The sequence below is a fragment of the Pimephales promelas genome, chromosome 11, assembly GCF_988280905.1.
Source record: "Pimephales promelas chromosome 11, fPimPro1.hap1.1, whole genome shotgun sequence".
Lineage (NCBI taxonomy): Eukaryota > Metazoa > Chordata > Actinopteri > Cypriniformes > Leuciscidae > Pimephales > Pimephales promelas.
Genome location: NC_142779.1, coordinates 37,083,429 through 37,107,654, shown reverse-complemented (window position 1 = coordinate 37,107,654; position 24,226 = coordinate 37,083,429). Strand labels below are relative to the sequence as shown.

The 24,226-nt window shown below is 43.8% G+C and overlaps 1 protein-coding gene and 1 pseudogene across 5 annotated transcripts in view; both read right to left on the bottom strand.

Moving 5' to 3' along the window:
* The window catches only part of ccdc88ab (coiled-coil and HOOK domain protein 88ab), a 59,775-nt gene that overhangs the window by 23,011 nt on the left and 12,538 nt on the right, over positions 1-24,226 (bottom strand). For all 5 annotated transcript variants that reach the window (XM_089117378.1, XM_039679282.2, XM_089117377.1 and 2 more), the window contains exons 9-20: positions 21,939-22,020; positions 20,704-20,862; positions 15,935-16,081; positions 15,139-15,286; positions 14,816-14,985; positions 12,433-12,570; positions 9,792-10,862; positions 8,420-8,547; positions 6,565-6,703; positions 6,317-6,490; positions 5,865-6,026; positions 3,323-3,600 (exon numbers count right to left, since the gene is read on the bottom strand). In XM_089117378.1, the coding sequence (XP_088973504.1) occupies positions 3,323-3,600; positions 5,865-6,026; positions 6,317-6,490; positions 6,565-6,703; positions 8,420-8,547; positions 9,792-10,862; positions 12,433-12,570; positions 14,816-14,985; positions 15,139-15,286; positions 15,935-16,081; positions 20,704-20,862; positions 21,939-22,020 (2,796 nt within the window). The remainder of the gene's footprint in view (positions 1-3,322; positions 3,601-5,864; positions 6,027-6,316; positions 6,491-6,564; positions 6,704-8,419; positions 8,548-9,791; positions 10,863-12,432; positions 12,571-14,815; positions 14,986-15,138; positions 15,287-15,934; positions 16,082-20,703; positions 20,863-21,938; positions 22,021-24,226) is intronic.
* Positions 970-3,155, bottom strand: LOC148977260 (uncharacterized; annotated as a pseudogene).

Below are 24,226 nucleotides of genomic sequence, written 5' to 3'. Positions count from 1 at the left end.
CATAGAATTCGAAAAACAGTAGGCGAGAAGTACCCGGATGGCCTACTACTTCCGGCGAGATTCTGAAGTGCGCATACGATGGACACTTTACTATCCCATGATGCCACGGGAGAGGAGGAGTTGTCGTTATATTTGAAAATGCCGGAAACCGGAGACGCGGGAGTTTTCCACTGTATATGGAGTTTTCAAGTGTAAGTACTATATTAAACACTTTTTGTTTATTTGTGGTGAAATTGTGTTTGTTTAACATCATATAAGTAAACGATTGACTTGTTAAACGTTTAAATAATGTAAATCGCGGGTGCAATTTTCTGATTTGGCTGCAAAATGACACTTTTGTCTTTGCCATTATTACCGAACTGAACGAGCTAAATTAATGCATGTCAGCTAACGTTAGATAACTTTGTTTTCTTTGTTTCGCAGTTGAATGAGATACACAACTTTTATTTATTTTTATTTTAAAACGATTTGGAAAATCAGGTGGAAATTAGCACTTAAGTGCTACAACCTGCAAATGCATCTCTCCTTTTTAAGGTTAATGTATATTTTGCATTGCCCTTGTTCAAAAATTAATGAATTAAATTAAATTTTATTTTATTTCTCCTTTACCGGTGTTGTTATTATGAAATATTTGTTGCCTGCATAGCAAACTACTGTTAACAAGTGTACCTCAACTTGTCAATGTAACATAGACTGATCATAGTTCATCACATGTTAAATCCTGTGTTGATTTTGGAGGGGCAAAATGATAAGATTAAGAATATTTAGGATTCATAACCATGACATAATGACACCTTTATAATCATGTCATGACGCATGTCATTAATATTAAGGTGGTTTTATGCATGTATAACAGCTGTCACTAAATGTTATTTGCTCAATTATGGTATTTTTAATGCGAATATGACAGTTTGAGATGTCTTTGTCATGACAACTTGACATAAACCAATAGGCCTACATCATAACAGTGTGTCTCACTCAAACAATGTCATATTTGCAATTTTGCATAAAAAAATTAATAATTGAGCGAATGACACTTAATGACAGTTGTCATATACCCTCCTTCACATTAATGATATGTGTCATGTCAGTCTTATGCACACCCCTTCAAGTAAAGTGTTACCATTCTTTTTTTTAATTATTATTTTAATAGTTCACCCCAAAATGAGAATTCTGTCATGCAATGATTTAACAAATTATGTTTTACAAGCAAATTACAGTTATATCTGAAAAATATATTGTCTGACTATGAATGCTGCACTGTAGAGAAATAGCCACACACTTCAGACACCTTTAACATTTATTTGCTTTATTTTTGTGTATTAACTTTTAAATGGATGCAGAATACAAAGCTTAAAACAAAATCACATAACTTTGGCATAAAGTAGTATAATAGAGCTTAAAGCACTACCAAAAGGAAAAGTATTAAAACATTTTTATTATGGTGTCACCATGAGGAAAGACAATGAACTTTAGCAGCTTTAGTAAGGTAACTTTCACAGGTTTCTAAAAAGATCTAAAGGGACTTTGATAATAGCAATCTCATTTGGAGGACATCACTAAAATTATTCAATATGTTTTGTTTTTTTCAAGGCATGTTTACAAGACGAGGCAAGGATACCCACCATCTCCAAGGATGCACTATCCTGCAGATGGAAACAGGCGGCCAGTGCACACAGGGCTGTTCTTCAGCACCCGAGCATCGTGCACCGACCCAAGATACCCAACAAAAATGTCGAGGAACTTCCCCTTGTGGTCAGTGATGGCCTGCAGCTGAAAATAATGAAGCAGCTTTCTGGTTGAAGTAGCACTGGACGTCACTTGCTAGTGGTTTGATGCGGATGTGACAGCCATCTATTGCACCAGCTACTACACTGACAGCTGGAGACCCTGCCAGCTGGGTAAAACCTGCTCCCACTGCCTCCTGGTCATCTGCACTGGGGAAAGCGATAACCTGTCTCAAAGTGCCGATGACTGCCTTGCTCATTCTGTGCATAATGTCGTGCACAGCAGACTACGGGATGTCATAGACGAGTGACACTAGCCGGTATGATGCTGCATGGGCCAGCCAGTAAAGGAACACCAGCACCTCGACGTCCTTTTCCCACCCATGGTCGCAATCTGCTTTCACTACAGCAATCAGGGACTGGATGGACTGCCGTGAAAGTCGGGAGGCTGCTGTGCCAATTCTTCGGCTGTACTTTGAAGATGGAGCTGACCTCCACCCCGGTCCGCTCCTCCACCCCGGCCGAAGGATTGGCACAGCAGCATTCACGTGGCAGTAGGTTGTAGGGCTCACAATCTGTAAACATTTATATAGTTTTAATATAAAATACAATTTGAATCAACAAGACACTTGTTTCCTGTGTTTGCTTATTTATAAATATAAATGTATTAGATCCCATTTCTTATGCATGATGTATTTGAATATGTCTGTGTGTGTGTGTGTGTGTGTGTGTGTGTGTGTGTGTGTGTATATATATACTTATATGATCATATAAAAGCTTTATAAAAACTAATTCTTGACGAAAATGTAAGATGTCACTTTAAATCTGAAGTCAAATGTGTGTGTGTGTGTGTGTATTTATATATATATATATATATATATATATAAAACATTATATTTGACTTCAGATGTGGTGGTTTAAATGAATTATAATTTTAACAGGCTTGTTAAACAGGCATATTTGTGTTTAGTTATTTCACTGTAATGGCAATGAAAAAAACCTATTGCCATAAAATATAACATTCATTTTATATATATATATATATATATATATATATATATATATATATATATATTTGACTTCAGATGTAAATTGACATCTTAAATTTTGTTCTAGAATTATAGTTTTTATCAAGCTTGTATGATGTATACACACACACAGACAAGCAGGCACACCGCTTGTGCTATTATTACCATCAATGAATGAATCAATAGAGGGAACAGGTACACACATACATATGTATAAATAGGTAGGTAAATAAATGCTACTTACGTTATTTGAGAAAATCCGCAAAAGCTCTCGATGAAGGCATGATCTACGACCAGCTTGAAAAACGCAGATGAAAACAAAGCAAAACAGCGCGAAGGTGGGCTCTTTAAATTTCCGCGCTGTTTCCAATATGTCGCATGTAGTACGTCCGGAATTCATTCATACTACCCGTATTCATACTATATAGAACGTACTTTTTTAACGGTCGCGAAGTACGTTCTTTTTTAAATGTAGTACCTACTCACATAGTACGCGATTTCGGACGCAATCTGGGACACCACAGATGTGAATGGGGTATGACATTCTCCGGCTGTGAGGTGATGTACCTGTTCTCCAGGCCGCGGTGCTGCCCCTCCAGACTCTTATAGCCGCTCTTCAGCTCTCCGTGTCTGCCGATCAGATCCTCGTAGTCGGACGCCTGTCTCTCGTGCAGGGCGGACAGCTTCTCGTGGTCGTGCAGCAGCAGATCGTACACCGAGCGCAGGTCTTCTTTCTCTCGTATGGCCACATCTCTCTCGCTCTCGGTGCTGGACTGCTGCGTCTGCAGCTGGGCATTCTGGGACATGAGAGCGGCGCTCTGAGAGTTGAGTGTTGAGTTCTCCACCTGTGAACACATCCCTTTCGTTCACTTCAGTTTCATCTCAGAGCACACCACAGACGTCAGCAGGGTTCCTGAAGACTCACATCAGTCCTCACCTTTACATTAAAATTTAAGCACATCTTTTGCAATACAGTATATTCTAAATTAAAAAAAAACTATTTCTATTAGCCGATGTTATGCGACTAAAACGTCATTTTTTCCTCTAATAAGTAATTCCAAAACTCATGGCGACGGCCGCCGCACTAGCCGTTATTAGGAGACGTACAGCAGGCTTGTTGTCAAGCATTAGTGTAAAGGAAAGACCCAAACGCCCGTTTCACACACACTCCGTTTGCAGTGTGTATACGCTGCGTATATTTTCCGTACCCATGTTAACGGGTTAGAGCTTTCACACAGTCCGTCGATCCGGTCCGGGTGCTGCATCACTTCTGGACTTGAAATAAAAACAGTGAGTATGTGTTTGAGGTACAGCCACGGATCCGTTACGCACTCCTGTAGCGTATACGCACCGCAACATGTGTGGAACGGGCGTAATACTGCGAGCGGCACGTGTGAGGGGTTTCTGGGGGTTTCTCACTCAGATCTGCTTCAAGCTCTTGATAAATTGTGGCATTTCTGTTTCCATTGCAGTTTTGCGAAACATTCCTTTTTCGAAAACTTAAAACTGAACGCGTAAAACTTTTGTGTGATATATAGTAGTAATTGTCGTGTTCCAATTGGGCGTTAGGCTTGGGCGGTATTACGGTAATATCGTATACCGCGGGATCTAAAAATAGCAACGGTATCAGTTTCAATATCGTCATACCGTCAGAAAAAAAAACCAGTGCACTTAAATAGGAGACAAGGAATCCTTGTCTCCTATATAAATGCAATGTTTTAAAATACAATTTATTTAATGGCTAAAATGCTTATATCTGGTTCTCATGACGTGACTGTGTGGTGACGGGAGAGTGGGGAAGAGAGGGCAAAGATTGCAAGTTGCGCACCGAGTGACTTGGTCTCGAAGAAGAACACGACTTCTGCAGTTTGGCAGGGATGGGCATTTCAAGCAAAAATAATATTTAAAGATTGCCTGGTATTATTCGATTATTATTTGAAAATTGTGCCCCACCACCACATGCATGTAGTCTACAGCGGGCCGGACCGTGTAACGCTTAAATATAAGCTAGGTTTGAAAAAAAAAAACGTATTCCTTTCATATGTTTTTTAATAATATGATGTTTTTCAATGTATGTTGATTTTATGAAAAGGGAACTTCATGAGATGAATAAGATAAGATCATAAAATGCGCAATATCGGAAAACATTTGGAATGGGTCAGTCAGACATGATTATGACCACTTATTACGTTTTGTTTTGTAGAAATCCTTTCTTTAAAACGAATTTCGTTTTGAATAAATTGCATCTTCATTTATTTATTTTTTTCATCAACGAATTGCCTGGATTAATAAATAAAAAGCAAAGATAGTAGTCAGGACACGCGCCGGCGCGTGACTGGAGCGCGACTCATACATGAACTGAAACTCGGCATATAAGATACATGTCTTAATGATCTGAGAAGTGTATATATATAGTAAGCTTGAAATCTCTACTTTTAAACAAAACAATTACAAGCTAAAAGAAATGGTCTGCTCTCTGCTATAGGCTTATTCATATGAAGTGTGCATTAGGCTGCTCTTTATTCGTGTTCACTACCGTGAAGATGCCAGTTTGCATCGTCAATGCAATATTTATCTTTGCAGCAACTGACATAGAAAACACTAGTTTATTAATAAATAATTTTATCTCGGCTCCACTCGGCTCGTGGCGCGTGATCTTCAGAAATGCGCTCCCCTCTCTAGAGGAAATATCACCACTCTGCAATGTGCATCTCCTGTTTTCTAATAGTTGATTGACAGCTTTTAGATGCATTATTGGAACCGACACTCTCTGGTTGAACGTGTCATCATGTGTGATGCCGTCTGAGCCTTATCTCGTAATTTGTAATTAGTCACGCGGTAATACCGTATACCGCGGTAAAATAGGGAGGAGGTTTGACGGTATGAAAATTTGGATACCGCCCATGCCTATTGGGCATATTTCCAAATCGCAATTTCAAATTGCGCAGCGTAGGGGTGGTAATGGAAACGCAGCTAGCGTGAGATCGTTGTGTGCTACACTCCTGAAGAGCTAATTACAACCAAACTCCGGTTACGTCCACAGGAGGACGTCCATCACACGCTGACGCTGGATCGCTCAGAAACGCAATGTGAGTGGGTGACCTCTGACCTGTAGTTTGGCGTTCTGCGTCTGCAGCGTGGTGTTGTTCTCCTGCAGAGACGCGGTCTGCCTCTGTAGCGCCAGGATCTGAGCCTGCAGGTTGGTGCTCTGAGACTCCAGCTGCTTTACCTGCGTGCGCAGAGCCTGCTTCTCCGCCTGAAGAGTGGCGTTCTGCACAAACAACAGCAGCTGGTTGGGTAACGGAAAGGCATTCTGACTAGAGCCGGGACAATACACCGATGCATCGCCAATCGAGGAATGAGTCTGGATTGGGTTAAATGTGCAGATGGAGCCGTGTGACTGGCCTGAACAGCAGGGGTGTTTACATTAATCTCGTGTCGTAGATTAATTAATCCTGCGGTGCGTGTTCAGACTCAGCCTAGCGCACGAAGCTCAGGGTCGAGTCGCGATGCATCGATATATTGGCCCAGCGCTAACTCTCGAGAGCTGAGGACACATACGTTTCTCTCCACCTCGATGAGCCGGTCCTTGAGCTTCAGCAGCTCTCGCGTGGCCTCCTGACTCTCCTTCTCCCACTTCCTGACGCTGTGCTCCTCTCGCCCTCGAGCCGGCGAGCTCTGGGACACACACTCCTCCTCCTGACGCTGACGCAGCGCCTCGTAGTTCTTCTTCACCTGAACACACACAACCTACAGTCACGTCTACTGCACACACACACACACACACAGCGCTAGCGTCTGCAACGGACCGTTCGGAGCTCCTGGCGCAGCTGCTGGTTGAGGTTGGAGGACTCCTGCAGTCGCGCTTCCAGAGCCGAGATCTTCTCCACCTTAATCTCCAGAGACGACCTCAGGGTGGACTCCAGCTTACACTCCAGAAGCTTAAACCTGAAAGAAGATCAACAATCATGACTCCAGCATTCATGGAAACACATGCTACGAGCTACTTCCTGTCCTCTTATTTCTGGCCCTCCTCAAATCAATCGATCAACTTTTATTTACAGCACAACAAAAGCAGCAGTAGCTGGCCAACAGGAGAAATATACACAACACAAATGATAACGGGAGTTTACTTCAAAATCAGAAAATTCAACATTAAACTCGAGGACAGATGTTAGCCAGTGATAAGAGCTGGTTTCTACACAGTGTGTCAGAAAAGCGCTGGTGACCCATGACCCGTGACGGCCTCAGACGGACACCACACACTGAATGATCGACACACACACACCAGATTAATCCACGCTGGGTCGGAGTGTTTCACTGCGGGTTCTCGTCAGTTATATTGATTGGTTGTTCAGCTCTAGTACCCACAGCAGGGGTTCAGAGGTCAGTTCAGCTCCACCCATGGGTCGCGTCAGCCGAATCTTCCATCATTGATGGATTTGTTTTTAGCAGTGATGGAAAAATCTAGATTTGGTCCGTCGTTTTGACAGTGATGTGTTGATGTAAAGTGTAATTCTCACCCCGTCCACTTGGTGGCGAGTGGCTCGTGGACTATAAGGTTAAAGGGTAACTAAACCCCTGGTCAGAGCCTGACTCCACCCACTGGCAATATTTGAAAACGCTGAAACAGTGGGCAGAGCCCAGTGGAGATAGAGGGGACGAAATAGATGCTAAATCACTCTATCCTGATCGTTTTCAATACTTGCAATCCCAACTCCTGACTCGCTACAGTGGTTTTGACGACACAAGCTGCCGCTCGCACCAGGAGCGTGGTGAGCTGAAACCTGCGTACGTCACCAAGTGCGGAACATCCAATAGGAAAATTCAACTGCAGTAGCCACCGTTCAACCTGAAGAGGGCAGCACTCAGACGTTTTTACACCATATATTGTAGAAATAAAACACTTTATACACCAACGTCAAAAAAGTTACTCGAATCAATGACTGGTATTAATAAAGATCCATTCTTACAGATCATTAACTAAAAAAAGTGGGTTTAGTGTTTAGTTACTCTTTAATGTTCAACGAATGGCTTTTCTGAGTTACGTGACTGTTTAAAAGCTGACGTCCTTCTGCGGTTGGAACACGGGTTGAGCGATTACATGAGAGACATATGGACTCTGGTAAATTAGACTGTATCTTTCAACATATTTTTATAATGTTCATTGATGTTTATTTCGTTGTGTAACGTAGTAAAGAGTGCATTCACTCGCGCTTGGCTTGAACTCAGGCGTCTCTCACGCCACATTAAAGAGCAATGAAACAGTATTAATTGTTCGAATTAGAAAGCTGAGATTTGTTTCATATCAAAAGTAACAAAGCATCTTGCAGTTTATTGGACAGACATTCATGATGAAACCTGAAGTGACGCACTGTGTTCAACTTTCTCTTCATAATCACAACTATATGTTTATCTTGTAAGTTTGTGCATAAAAATGTGAACAAAAACAGAGCTTATTAAATGACTGTGAATTAAAATATGAAGGTTAAAATGACGGGTAATAGTAGATTATGATGTATTTTATGACCCTGTGTGGAAAAATGACAGATGACGTGGACGTCTAACACCACCACTGCTCCAACCCTGATCACACACACTTGACCAGCGAATCACGGCTTCAGGATCAGCGCTGGAGCTGAGAGTCCCTGAACGATGGATTACCTGTCATCAGAGCTCTCCTCATCACCCAGAAGACCCTCTTTATCCAGGCCGATCTTCTCCAGCTCATGGGTCAGCTTCTCCAGGTCATTGTTCATCTGCTGAGTCTTCAGCTTTTCATTGACCAGGTCCTACAGCAGGAAACATCACAACAAGGGTCATGCAAGAAACCCCGAATCACCTACAGCGGTCGCTTTGTCCAAACACACACACTCGACCACCTGAAGACAGTGCACACTAAACCCACACTGTCTCAGAGCATCCCATCATGCATTATGTTCAGGAACTCATGTTGAGGAAGCCCTTTTACTGTAATTTAAATGAATTAGATGCATATAATTTAGTCATAAAACAAAGTGTTGCACATTTAATCCGAGTATGGTGTGTGTAGGCAAACATTCACAATTGTTTTTATCACTTAATTAGAAGCACCACAATTTTAATCAGTTTCACAGCGACTGCTTAAAGGGTTAGTTCACCCAAAAATGAAAATTCTGTCAGTATTTACTCACCCTCATGTTGTTCCAACCCCGTAAGACCTTCGTTCATCTTCGGAACACAAATTAAGATATTTAGGATATTAAGATCACTCCTGCATACTAGTCCATAGGCTTCTTGAGGGAATGACACTTGCTGTCCCCGAAAAGTCATTAAAGACATCGTTAAAATAGTCCAAGTGTCTACAGGGGCTCAATCTTAACTTTATCAAACGACGAGAACACTTTTGTGCGCAAAAAACAACAAAAATAACGACTTTATTTCAACTATTCGTTTATTTCTCCCTCTGCGTGAGTCAGGTTACTAGTTTAATAGCGTAAGCTTCTGTTATTGTACGTCACACGCATCACACACACATGACCAGCGTCGGCCAATAGTGAGCCTACGTGTGACGTAGCTTTACGCAATCACACTACGCTAACTGACTACAGGCCCATGGAGAAGGAAGTGAATAGTTGAAATAAAGTCGTTATTTTTGTTTGTTTTTGCGCACAAAAGTGTTCTCGTCGTTTGATAAAGTTAAGATTGAGCCCCTGTAGTCACTTGGACTATTTTAACGATGTCTTTAATGACTTTTCGAGTCATTCCCTCAAGAAGCCTATGGACTAGTATACAGGAGCGATCTTAATATCTTAAATATCTTAATTTGTGTTGCGAAGATGAACGAAGGTCTTACGGGGTTGAACAACATGAGGGTGAGTAAATACTGACACAATTTAAATTTTGGGGTCAACTAACCCTTTAACAGACATGTAGACGTGTGTTGATAGTGAAGTGTGTCCCATCGAGTAATCAAAGGTTCTACACACACTCGCAGTGTTTACGCTAACACTGGGGCCAAACAGAGGTGTGTGTGGACGAGGCCTGCGGTGCTCACCTCTCTCAGGGTCACCAGAGTCTTCTTATCGATGGTGGCTTGCTTGACCAGCTCCTTGTTGTCCTTCTCCAGGTCTCGGGCGCGGCTGCACGTGTCTTTGAGGGCGTGGACCTCCTTGCCGAGCGCGCGGTTCTCCTTCTCCAGGTGAGCGATGCGCAGGTTGTCCTCGTCCAGCTTGGAGTCCTTGATCTCGGCCTGTTGTCGGAGCCGCTTGTTCTCCTTCTCCAGCTGCTTCCGGTCCTTCTCCAGCTGCGTGTTGTCGGCCTCCAGCGAGGCGTTCTCCTGCGCCAGCTGCTCCAGGCTCTTGCTGGAGATCTTCATCTGCTCCAGGCTCTCCTGCAGACTGTGGTTCTCCTGCTCCAGCTCCCGCACCTCTCCCTCCAGCTGCTGGATCTTGCGGCCGCCGCTCTCCAGGCCCTTCTGCAGCCGCTGGTTCTCCGCGTCCAGGCTCTGGTTGCTGGCCTCCAGACGCTCGTTCTTCTTGGACGAGGCCTTCATCAGCTCCAGGCTCTTCCTGAGGTGCGTCCGCTCGTCCTCCAGCTCCCGGTTCTCCAGCTCCAGCTGTGCGGCTTTGGCTCCGCTGGACCGCAGGGACTCCACCGTGCGCCGCAGCTCCAGGTTCTCCTGGTCCAGCTCTCGGTTCTCCTTCTCCAGCCCCTCCAGCTGGTAGGACAGGTTCCTCAGGGCGTCGGCCGCCTTCTTCAGTCTCCGGCTCTCGGCCTCCAGCTCCGCGTTCTCCTTCTCCAGCACCTCCACCTTCTCGCAGGTGATGGCCTGGGCCGAGAGACGCTTCTGCAGGCCCTCCTTCTCGCGCTCCAGCCGCCGCACCTCCTGCTCCAGCTCTTCGGCTCGCTCGCCGGCGTCTTTGAGCTGCTCCAGGTCCTTGCGGAGCTGCTTGCGCTCGAACTCCATCTTGTTGAGTTTGCTGCTGGTCTCTTTGATGGACTCGTGCAGCACGCGGTTCTCCTTCTCGATGTCTCTGACGCGGGCCTCGGCGCCGACCTGAGAGCGCTGCCGGAGAGAGGAGACGGTCTGGGTCAGGTGTGCGTTCTCCTGCTCCAGGCCCTTGACCTGCGTCACACACACAGAGAGAGAGAGAGAGATCGCGTTCAGCAGCTAAAGGCTGTGGATTACTAAAGATGGTCCTACTGGCCCGGTTGGGCTCGTGGATGAAATTAACAGGCTCCACCACAAAAAATAAAATAAATAATAAAATTGAATTTATCTTTCACCTCTTCTTGTGCTTGAATAGTTTAAAAACAGCTTTAATGTTGAAACTGGCAAGGCTAAGCTTTAGCGAGGATTAAGCACTGGCTGTGGGCCTTATCATCCAGAGATGTGAGTTAACTATTCGTACTATTCTGCATGCTTACAAACATAAAAGTACACATTTAGAGAATTACATTGTGCCTGTAAATATGAAAAAAACATTAATCAAATTAGGTTAAAGTAAAGTAGCATGAAAAAAAAATGAACAGATAATACTAATATCATGTCCTGTGTTAGACCCGAGTGGGAGGGGTCAGAGGGTCATGTTGTTGTCTTCTATTGATCTCCTCATCAGAGGTCCATCTGGATAAAAGGCTCTGCTAAATAATGAATGGCTTAATGTTCCAATGCACTAATGCCTGAAACTCTGGAGTAATTTCACATGTACAGTTCTGATGTGTAATCTGCCAGCATGAACCAACAGGTACTCTACTGGTAATCTCTCAGCCAATCAGCTTCAAGCTCCTTATTCCGCTAACATTTGAACAGTCTGGCTTCAGTGTTGCTGTAAGCGGTTCACTAATCTCTACCAGATTACGGAGACATCAGGTCTGCTAACTGGCAGACGTTTCTAACGGGTAAGCTTTAGACACACATGGGTCAAACCAGCACAGACACACACAGACAGACTCCGAGAGCCAGGTGCAGGATGGGAGATGTTTGAGCCACACCTGACCTGCGGTTCAACACGAGTCCTGTGGGGATCTACTGCAGTGATGTGTGTTTGTACATCTGTGTGTGTCGGCAGCAGCAAGACCAAACACATCCACCTATAATGACCATTACCTTGCTAAACGCTGATTCTGTCATGAGCTGTAATTACAGCCAGATGAATATCACTGTCAAAGATTATAAGTTTTATAAAAGCTCTCCCACTTGACAATTGAGACATCAGGCACATCTGTGACCCTGGACCACAAAACCAGTCAAAAGGGGACATTTTTTTGAAATTGCGATGAATACACATCTACAATAATAGGCTTTCTATTGATGTAGGGATTGTTAGGATAGGACAATATTTGGCCGAAACATTGAGAAAATCGAAACATTGAGAAAATCGAAACATTGAGAAAATCGCCTGCACAGTTGTCCATTAATGCTGCATCCACTCACAAAAGTACCTGTTTCATCTATTTACGGTGGGAAATTTACAAAATATCTTCATGGAACATGACCTTTCCTAAATATCCGTATTATTTTTGGCATAAAAGAAAAAGCGATCATTTTGACCCATAGAGTGTATTGTAGGTACACCCGTGCGACTCCAGACTGGTTTTGGTTTTTACTGTAGAAATCAATGATTTTGTCTGGAAGACCAGAAAAGCTGATAATGAAATGAGGATGTGTTGTGATGTGTGTGAGTGAGGTTTACCTGTCTGTCGGAGTTCTCCTGGAGCGTCTCCAGTGTTTTCTCCAGTTGAGCTTTCTCCTTCAGCAGATCTGAGCTCAGACTCTCAGCACTGCGCAAACTCTCTCTGTCTGCGGCCAGCTCCGTCTGCAGCTGCTCCAGCTGCGCACACACACACACACTGAGCACTCTCGACATATGGACACACACTCGCTCATAATGAGCAATCAAACTAATCCTCTGAAAGCAGCTTAACTAAACCCACATCAGACTCAAACTGGGATTATTCCCTGATGAATATGATCCGGCTCGGGGCGCTTGCTGTCCGTCACACTTAACCCATTCTGGGCAAACTTCTCTCCTTTCTTTGTGTGAGAAACACAATATACTGAGTTTTAAAAAAAGTCCACAGCACAACGGCACAGGGGAACATCATCTTGGCAATCACTTCCTGCCAGCCGATGAAGATAAACACATCGGCAGCCAATCAGAACCCCTCCTGCTTTGAGGAGCGCGAGCGTTTAAAGCAGCAGACGGCAATAATAAACAGAATGATACCGTCTGCCGTTGTGGACACTGAAATAGTTATCGTTGTACTTATATAAAGCCAACGTGACTCTTCTCACGCCTGGTCTAATTCTGTAATGACATTTCACTGATCGCACTTATTTCTTTATTATATACACAACTTTTCATAAATCCTCATGGGTAAAATGAACTCAAAAATGAAGCTTATGAACTCCACCAGATCTTAGGAAGGGTTACCGAGAACAGTGTTGAGACTCGGCGGTGTGATGATCAGGATAAAATCGCTCCATATCGATAATTATCACCATAAATGAGAAAGTTTTTGTTTAAAGGCAGATTTTTGCTCCTAAGTGAAAGTTGTAGAAGTTGCAGAACATGACAAACACGTCACGTTTTTTAATTCTTTACATTTTTATGGTCATTTTTCTTAAAGAAATACACTTTTCTGATAAGATATTTATTTATTTAGTTTCTACACATGCTAACGGCTGTTATCGTTTCAAATCCTCAAACCGGTTTGCGTCGCCTGACTCTGATGCCTATCTTTGGCCCAGTTTACAGTGCAGGCTGCATTATTAATCATTTTATATGTTTTGCCTCTTAAAGGTCCCGTTCTTCATGTTTTTTGAAGCTGATTGTGTTTGCAGTGTGCAATATAACACGTGTTCATGTTTCGCCTGTAAAAAAACACTGTATTTTTCACACAATTTACTCATCTGTATACTGGCGTTTTCACTGTCCAAAAAACGGGCCGATGACTTCCTTGCTCTATAAAGTCCCTCCTTCAGAAATACGTAACGAGTTCTGATTGGGCCAGCGGTTCCTGTGTTGTGATTGGACAACAGCTTGTCGTACGCCCGGAAAGGTCACGCCCCTTACCATATATTGGAGATGCATGCGCAGCTGAAGTGACCACGCCCCCTATTTTTGTGTATTCCTAGTTACGTCATTAAAAAAGGAAGTGGAGGGATGTAAACCGGACGTTCGCTGTAGGCTTTGAAAGGGGACGTCTGTTAAATAAGATATCTCGCTTGGCATTGAACTTTGAGCTTCATAATTATACAGGTATAATTTATGCTCTAACAGCAACATTACACACTAACTAAAGTTTGAAAAACAGAATCGTGAAGAACGGGACCTTTAAAAATGCACATTTGACAGCAAGTTCACAGTAGTAGTAGCTTGAGTTAGGATGCAGATGTACATTTATGATTATGAACAAAACCGTAACATATGTAAAAAATAATAACAACCTCATTTTTATATGGTAAAATTGAAATATTCTGACTTGGGTTTTATTAAAGTTACCCATTGGTTTCCATAGTATCATACATTTTGGCCAAAATAACCACAGTTAAATCCATGCATGTTGCACCTCAATACCATGGTATACTCATTCAATACTCATTCTCTGCTTAAACTAGGAGCTGGGCTCTTAAGGCAGCCCCTCGGGAACTCCCCATGCATGCTGCGCTCCAACAACCCCGTGGCCGATCGTTCATGGCCAGTCGTTCAGTGGCCGCCGGTCGTTCAGTGTCTGAGTGACCGTGGTTCAAATGAGTATAACTGAATTCATGCTACTTTTTTCCCCAACAAATCTGTCATCTTTGGGTGATAATTCGAGCTTAGTTTCAGTTGAAAGCTGCATGCTGACTGGGTGTTGCCGCTTTTATTTCTGCAGTGTGATTGGCTGTTCGATTAATCCATACAGCATAAAAATATCCAGAGCCTATCATCGTGATCAACATCACTTTTTAAAGCGGTTCGATATGATTTGGTTTATCGGCCCAGCCCTACTCGCGGTGTGACCTCTGACCTGTTGGATGAGAGTGTGTTTGTGTTTCTCCAGTCATAGGCGTGTGCTGCTGTGACCTCTGACCTGTTGGATGAGTGTGTGCTTGTCTTTCTCCAGGCGTAGGCGTGTGCTGCTCTCGCTCGCCGCCTTCAGCTCCTCCACGCTCTTCTGCAGCATCTGATTCTCCTTCTCCAGCTTCAGCAGCTGACTGGACGTCAGGTCGTTCACCTCGTGACCCAGAGACTTCTGCGGCACTGCCAACACACACACCTCTGAGAGTTACCAACACACACATCTCTGAGAGTTACCAACACACACATCTCTGAGAGTTACGACACACACACCTTAGAGTCAGCTCAGGTGTGTGTGTACCTTCAGTCAGCTCAGGTGTGTGTGTGTGTGTGTACCTTCAGTCAGCTCAGGTGTGGTCTTGGAGAGCTGCTCCAGTTCCCAGCCCAGGTGCAGAGACTCGTCCATGCTCTGTTTCTGAGCCATCTCTAGCGTCAGGTTCTCCTCCATCAGCTCCTCCATCCGCTTCCGGTCCAAGTCCCGCTCCTGCAACACAACACCATCATACATCAGCACTAGCATACTGCACATCTTCGGTTTAAAACAGATCATTATATTTATGCAAAGTTGATAGACTGTCCTGTCATTTATTTATGTTCTCCATTTGAAAACAGACTTTGTGTCTTTATTTATTTTGCCTATTGCTAACCGTGTTCCTGCTGTTGCAACAAAATAGAAAAATGTAACTGTGATTACTAACCTACACTAAAGTAGCCTAACCCTATATACATATATATTTATTTATTTATTGTTAAAATAATCTTTACATGCTTTATTTGTAAACTGTATATTCACCAGATAAAATATTTTATTTAAAAAGAAACTTTAGTAAGAGTACACATTTTTTGTTTTGCACTTTTATTCAGACCAAAATAAGAGTTGTTTTGTTTAGTTTGCAAGGAGGGAGTGAAAAAAAATTACAGTTTTGAAAAAAAGTGTTAAATAAAACAGTTTGTTCATTTCAGCGATGTTGTTAAAACGGTGTCAAAAAAAAAAAATAACAGTTCAGTTCAGCTTATCGGGCACATAAACTTCCAAATAATCATATCAGTAATAAAAAAAAACAATCAACATCGGCCGATCTCTACGCTACAGTGCTGTTTAAATATATGTTTGATCTATATGCTCTCTCACCATCTCCATGTCGTGGATCTTGTTTTTAAGCTGCAGATTTTCCTTCTCCAGCTCATGATGTTTATCAGATCGAGCTCTGAATGACTCCAGTTGATCCTCCAACATGCTTTTGGTCTCCAGCAGAACCTGATTGTCCTCCTTCAATTCCTACATGAATAATCAAAATCAGCCATCACCCTCATGAACACACACAATCAATAACCGCCACAGCATTCCCAACATTCCAATCGGGAACACACACAATCAATAACCGCCACAGCATTCCCAACATTCCCTCATGAACACACACAATCAATAACCGCCACGGCATTCCCAACATTCCCTCAGGAACACACACAATCAATAACCGCCACAGCATTCCCAACATTCCCTCATGAACACACACAATCAATAACCGCCACGGCATTCCCAACATTCCCTCAGGAACACACACAATCAATAACCGCCACAGCATTCCCAACATTCCCTCATGAACACACACAATCAATAACCGCCACGGCATTCCCAACATTCCCTCATGAACACACACAATCAATAACCGCCACAGCATTCCCAACATTCCAATCGGGAACACACACAATCAATAACCGCCACAGCATTCCCAACATTCCCTCATGAACACACACAATCAATAACCGCCACGGCATTCCCAACATTCCCTCAGGAACACACACAATCAATAACCGCCACAGCATTCCCAACATTCCCATCGGGAACATACACAATCAATAACCGCCACAGCATTCCCAACATTCCCTCGGGAACACACACAATCAATAACCGCCACAGCATTCCCAACATTCCCTCGGGAACACACACAATCAATAACCGCCACAGCATTCCCAACATTCCCTCGGGAACACACACAATCAATAACCGCCACAGCATTCCCAACATTCCCTCGGGAACACACACAATCAATAACCGCCACAGCATTCCTAACATTCCCTCAGGAACACACAAAATCAATAACCGCCACAGCATTCCCAACATTCCCATCGGGGACACACACAATCAATAACCGCTACAGCATTCCCAACATTCCCTCATGAACACACACAATCAATAACCGCCACAGCATTCCTAACATTCCCTCGTGAACACACACAATCAATAACCGCCACAGCATTCCCAACATTCCCTCGGGAACACACACAATCAATAACCGCCACAGCATTCCCAACATTCCCTCATGAACACACACAATCAATAACCGCCACAGCATTCCCAACATTCCCATCGGGAACATACACAATCAATAACCGCCACAGCATTCCCAACATTCCCTCATGAACACACACAATCAATAACCGCTACAGCATTCCCAACATTCCCTCAGGAACACACACAATCAATAACCGCCACAGCATTCCCAACATTCCCTCGGGAACACACACAATCAATAACCGCCACAGCATTCCCAACATTCCCTCGGGAACACACACAATCAATAACCGCCACAGCATTCCTAACATTCCCTCAGGAACACACAAAATCAATAACCGCCACAGCATTCCCAACATTCCCATCGGGGACACACACAATCAATAACCGCTACAGCATTCCCAACATTCCCTCATGAACACACACAATCAATAACCGCCACAGCATTCCTAACATTCCCTCGTGAACACACACAATCAATAACCGCCACAGCATTCCCAACATTCCCTCGTGAACACACACAATCAATAACCGCCACAGCATTCCCAACATTCCCTCGTGAACACACACAATCAATAACCGCCACAGCATTCCCAACATTCCCTTGGGAACACACACAATCAATAACCGCCACAGCATTCCCAACATTCCCTCGGGAACACACACAATCAATAACCGCCACAGCATTCCCAACATTCCCTCGGGAACACACACAATCAATAACCGCCACAGCATTCCCAACATTCCCATCGGGAACACACACAATCAATAACCACCACAGCATTCCCAACATTCCCTCATGAACACACACAATCAATAACCGCCACAGCATTCCCAACATTCCCTCGGGAACACACACAATCAATAACCGCCACAGCATTCCCAACATTCCCTCGGGAACACACACAATCAATAACCGCCACAGCATTCCCAACATTCCCTCGTGAACACACACAATCAATAACCGCCACAGCATTCCCAACATTCCCTCGGGAACACACACAATCAATAACCGCCACAGCATTCCCAACATTCCCTCGTGAACACACACAATCAATAACCGCCACAGCATTCCCAACATTCCCTCGTGAACACACACAATCAATAACCGCCACAGCATTCCCAACATTCCCTCGGGAACACACACAATCAATAACCGCCACAGCATTCCCAACATTCCCTCGGGAACACACACAATCAATAACCGCCACAGCATTCCCAACATTCCCTCGGGAACACACACAATCAATAACCGCCACAACATTCCCAACATTCCCTCGGGAACACACACAATCTATAACCGCCACAGCATTCCCAACATTCCCTCAGGAACACACACAATCAATAACCGCCACAGCATTCCCAACATTCCCTCGGGAACACACACAATCAATAACCGCCACAGCATTCCCAACATTCCCTCGGGAACACACACAATCAATAACCGCCACAGCATTCCCAACATTCCCTCGTCAACACACACAGTCAATAACCGCCACAGCATTCCCAACATTCCCTCATGAACACACACAATCAATAACCGCCACAGCATTCCCAACATTCCCTCATGAACACACACAATCAATAACCGCCACAGCATTCCCAACATTCCCTCGTGAACACACACAGTCAATAACCGCCACAGCATTCCCAACATTCCCTCATGAACACACACAATCAATAACCGCCACAGCATTCCCAACATTCCCTCGTGAACACACACAATCAATAACCGCCACAGCAATTCCCAACATTCCCTCATGAACACACACAATCAATAACCGCCACAGCATTCCCAACATTCTCTCGTGAACACACACAATCAATAACCGCCACAGCAATTCCCAACATTCCCTCATGAACACACACAATCAATAACCGCCACAGCAATTCCCAACATGACCTCGGGAACACACACAATCAATAACCGCCACAGCATTCCCAACATTCCCTCATGAACACACACAATCAATAACCGCCACAGCAATTCCCAACATTCCCTCGTGAACACACACAATCAATAACCGCCACAGCATTCCCAACATTCCCTCATGAACACACACAATCAATAACCGCCACAGCAATTCCCAACATTCCCTCGTGAACACACACAATCAATAACCGCCACAGCATTCCCAACATTCCTTCGGGAACACACACAATAATTAACCGCCACAGCATTCCCAACATTCCCTCGTGAACACACACAATCAATAACCGCCACAGCATTCCCAACATTCCCTCATGAACACACACAATCAATAACCGCCACAGCATTCCCAACATTCCCTCAGGAACACACACAATCAATAACCGCCACAGCAATTCCCAACATTCCCTCGGGAACACACACAATCAATAACCGCCACAGCATTCCCAACATTCCCTCGTGAACACACACAATCAATAACCGCCACAGCATTCCCAACATTCCCTCATGAACACACACAATCAATAACCGCCACAGCATTCCCAACATTCCCTCATGAACACACACAATCAATAACCGCCACAGCATTCCCAACATTCCCTCATGAACACACACAATCAATAACCGCCACAGCATTCCCAACATTCCCTCATGAACACACACAATCAATAACCGCCACAGCATTCCCAACATTCCCTCGTGAACACACACAATCAATAACCGCCACAGCATTCCCAACATTCCCTCGTGAACACACACAATCAATAACCGCCACAGCATTCCCAACATTCCCTCGTGAACACACACAATCAATAACCGCCACAGCATTCCCAACATTCCCTCGTGAACACACACAATCAATAACCGCCACAGCATTCCCAACATTCCTTCGGGAACACACACAATAATTAACCGCCACAGCATTCCCAACATTCCCTCATGAACACACACAATCAATAACCGCCACAGCATTCCCAACTTTCCCTCAGGAACACACACAATCAATAACCGCCACAGCAATTCCCAACATTCCCTCGGGAACACACACAATCAATAACCGCCACAGCATTCCCAACATTCCCTCGTGAACACACACAATCAATAACCGCCACAGCATTCCCAACATTCCCTCATGAACACACACAATCAATAACCGCCACAGCATTCCCAACATTCCCTCAGGAACACACACAATCAATAACCGCCACAGCAATTCCCAACATTCCCTCAGGAACACACACAATCAATAACCGCCACAGCAATTCCCAACATTCCCTCATGAACACACACAATCAATAACCGCCACAGCATTCCCAACATTCCCATCGGGAACATACACAATCAATAACCGCCACAGCAATTCCCAACATTCCCTCAGGAACACACACAATCAATAACCGCCACAGCATTCCCAACATTCCCATCGGGAACATACACAATCAATAACCGCCACAGCATTCCCAACATTCCCATCGGGAACATACACAATCAATAACCGCCACAGCAATTCCCAACATTCCCTCAGGAACACACACAATCAATAACCGCCACAGCAATTCCCAACATTCCCTCATGAACACACACAATCAATAACCGCCACAGCATTCCCAGCCCTCCCTCGGGAAACACAGTCAATAAAATCTACCGCATTCCCAGAATTCCCTGGTGAACGCACCTCGACTCTGGTCCTGTAGAACTCGATGTCGTGGAGCTTCTCCTTGTAGCGGATCACTTCACTCTCCAGCTTGTCGACTCTGACGGCCTTCTCTCTGAACGCGTCGAGCTCATCCCGATACGCCCGCAGCGAGCGCGCGTCACACACCAGCTGCACGTTCTGACACACAAACACACAATTACACTTCTGTACCTCTTCAAATGTGTCTCCTTTTACAACAAAGTTTAGTCTTTGTATACACACAAAACTATTTTTGGAATAGATAAAAATGAAATCTCTGCTATTATTGAGACATGCATAGATGTCTATATTTACCACATCCGACTGCTCAGTCACTGATTATACAGATGAATTTTCATTTAAAAAGTCACAACAATGTGCAGCGTACGGTTATAAGAGCCAGGGATATATGACACGGGTCTCTGATGATCAATCTTATTTATCAGAGTTGTTTTAACCAATATTCTTTTTGATTTACCAAATGCAAAATTATCCATTTCCAGCTATCTGTGTTTTCTCTGTTATACGGTAGAGGGCGCTGTTACATCTACTGTAAGAGCACAGAATCTCCTGATCACAGGAGAAGAAGCAAAGACCAGCGATAGAAGAGTTGCTGACGCAATTTTTCAGCTTTTTTGTTCAAACTTATGCTTTATGAAACTAAAAAAATAATGCATGAAGCTAGAATAAAGCAGTTTTTAGTTGGTTTTTTTTTAAAGAGAAGGTCTGTTCTTTTTTTTTGGTATATTGCATGTTTAGACAACTAAATATTTTCGGAGCCATGAAAGTTTTGTGAATATGATTGATTTTTAAATGCTGCCACCGGCTTGCAAGTTTAAAAACAATAACGCTGGTGGGAAAGAGCTGATGGGAGGACATGGATATTCATACGGGCTCCAGGATCTGCTGTGAGCCGTATAACATCTCAAACACAAACACAAGTAAATCATGCGAGTCTACAACGAACAGAGATGATGACTCAAGTTAGTTTCTGGGGAACGGCCCCTGTAAGAGCCCGTGTGTGTGGATGCATGACTCGATCAGACAGCGGTACACAGCATCTATAAATACACGTGTGATTGGCTGAGCCGTTATTGGATGAGTAAAGCTGAGGTGTCTAAGTAGGTAAAGGAATTACAGTAATCATGACACATTAGGACTGGCTATTACGATGACAAAGATTAAGTGTAGCTCAGAGTCACACAGGAACACAGACAGGTGTGGTGACGCCTCACTTCCTGCTGCAGTCTCTTCACTTCCTGCTCCATGTGGTCCACTTCCTGTCTGCAGTCCAGCAGCTGCTCGGTCTTCTCCTCTCTGAAACACACATCAACACACCCTCAGCCCCAGGTCAAAGGTTAACTCGTGAGGCATCAGCCACAGGTCAAAGGTTAACTTGTCAGTCACATGATGTCACTCTGGTGAAACTGTGATAATCCCACAGTAAGACGAGAGAACTTCTACTATTGAAGTTTACTGGAGGGCGTATTATTCCTCACAGGAGCACTGCTGAGACGTAAAACTCTAAGGCTAGTCATCGAGGACTGAATCTGGAGCGTCGGCCCTGAGATGATTCTCCACTAACAGGCTTTGAATCACTGAATAGATTTCCTTATTCTCAGATAAACTCACACTGAATGAGGAGTTTACATTCAACATTATGATATACACATTGGAAATGAAAGATAAACAGGTTTTCCAGCATGTCTTAGAGATTTTGAACCGGTGTGCTGTTGAATATATACAGTATAGCACAGATGCACTCCGCAACCGTGGACTCGACCCAACCCGAGCCGGCGGGAGGAAGCAGCGCTACTGATGCGGAAACATGCTATACAGGTTCAGGCCAGCGTTAGCCAGCGCTGAGGAACACGACACTCTGTCCATACGCGTCTAACATTTCAATAACATCCATTCTCTCCTGAAAGACTTCCTCACACACTCCTCACACACTCCTACAGGAACTCCACCCCACCGGCGGGATCTCAAGCTAACTGGGGGACTGACTCTTAGCTTTAAGAGAATTGGTAACTTGCTTTTATACTCATGTTTGAAAGTAGGAGCAAATATCTCGCTGAAGACTTCTGTGGCCCTTTGAGAAGCTTGCTAAATACGGCCGTGATGAGAGCGTGACTGTGTGTGATCAAACACAGACTGGGGAACAGGAAGAGGAACTGTGTGACTGTTTTATAGCACAGATTAAAATAGCGCGTCCTCTTTCCCTGCAGTGACGAGCAGAGCCTCATTACCGGCGTGAGCACGAGCCAGCGCTCCTCTATTTGGCCCTGATAATGTGTTTAATGTGTGTAGGACCATCTGACTTGTTTCAGACAGGAACTGATTTAGTGTGAGAGGTCGACTGCATCAGCTGCATCACCCAGGCCTGATCTCTGGACGTCTGCCGTCTGACACAGGCTTCCTGCAGACCCGAAACCTCAGTCCAGGACTACAATCAGAGATCTCACTTATCAAACAATATCTTTATTATCTTTCTAATTCTAAAAAACAGTTAAAAGATAAACAAAAATATATTAATAAAACAAAATGGTTTAATAAAGTGCAGTGGATGCAATGACTGCGGGAACTTTAACCATCGACAGGATACTACGACGAAGATATCGCTGAACTCGTTCAAACTGGTTTATTCCCATGAAAGCTGTAATATATAGTCTGATATTTATATGAGCGATGGCACTCATAGCCATGCGAAATGCCTCTATTTCAGATGGACTACAGCTTTCATTTTGTGTGAAAAGATTGTTGAATCAATAAAATTAAACACTAATTCCACATATATTGTCTTCAATAGTTCAAGCACTTCCATTTCAAACCTCAAACTCAAGCACTTTAAGCCCGTGTAAAAAAAGTTTCTCGAGCACAAAACCAGCATTACAATGATTCCAGATAATCATGCGACACTGAAGACTGGAGTAAAACTACTTCACAGAAAAAAACAATTAATATATACAATAAAATATATTGTTGAAAAAAAGTTAAATGTGAATATTTGACAATATTGCTGTTTTTACTGTATTTTTGATCAACTAAATGCCGCCTTCGTGAGCATGAGACACTTCTGTCGAAAACAGTAAATCCGCAATTAATATAAAATACGCTGAAAAACTCGTTTCAGCCTCTGGATTCAGCGTGTAGTTATTCCCGACGGTCATGTGATTAGGGTTAGGGTTAGATAGACTGATTTCCTCTACTCCTGCTGTTATTTGTCGTTCCGCATGTTCTGTTATATCTTCTTTAATCTTCTTCTTCTGTGCAGCGCTTTGGTCAGCCTAGTGGCTGCTGTAAATGTGCAATATAAATGAAAATTGAACTTGACCTTTTAATTAGTACAGTAAGTTACTGTAAATGACTATTCAGGGTTTGTTAAGAGCAGATTAGATCACTGTGATCTCTGCGGTCATCCTCTGTTCCTGTTCCTGAAGTCATCAGAAGGAGAAGGGCTTTAAGAGCTTCTCTAATGGACTCCAGCAAACACACACCCTCACCTGAACACCTGAGAGACACT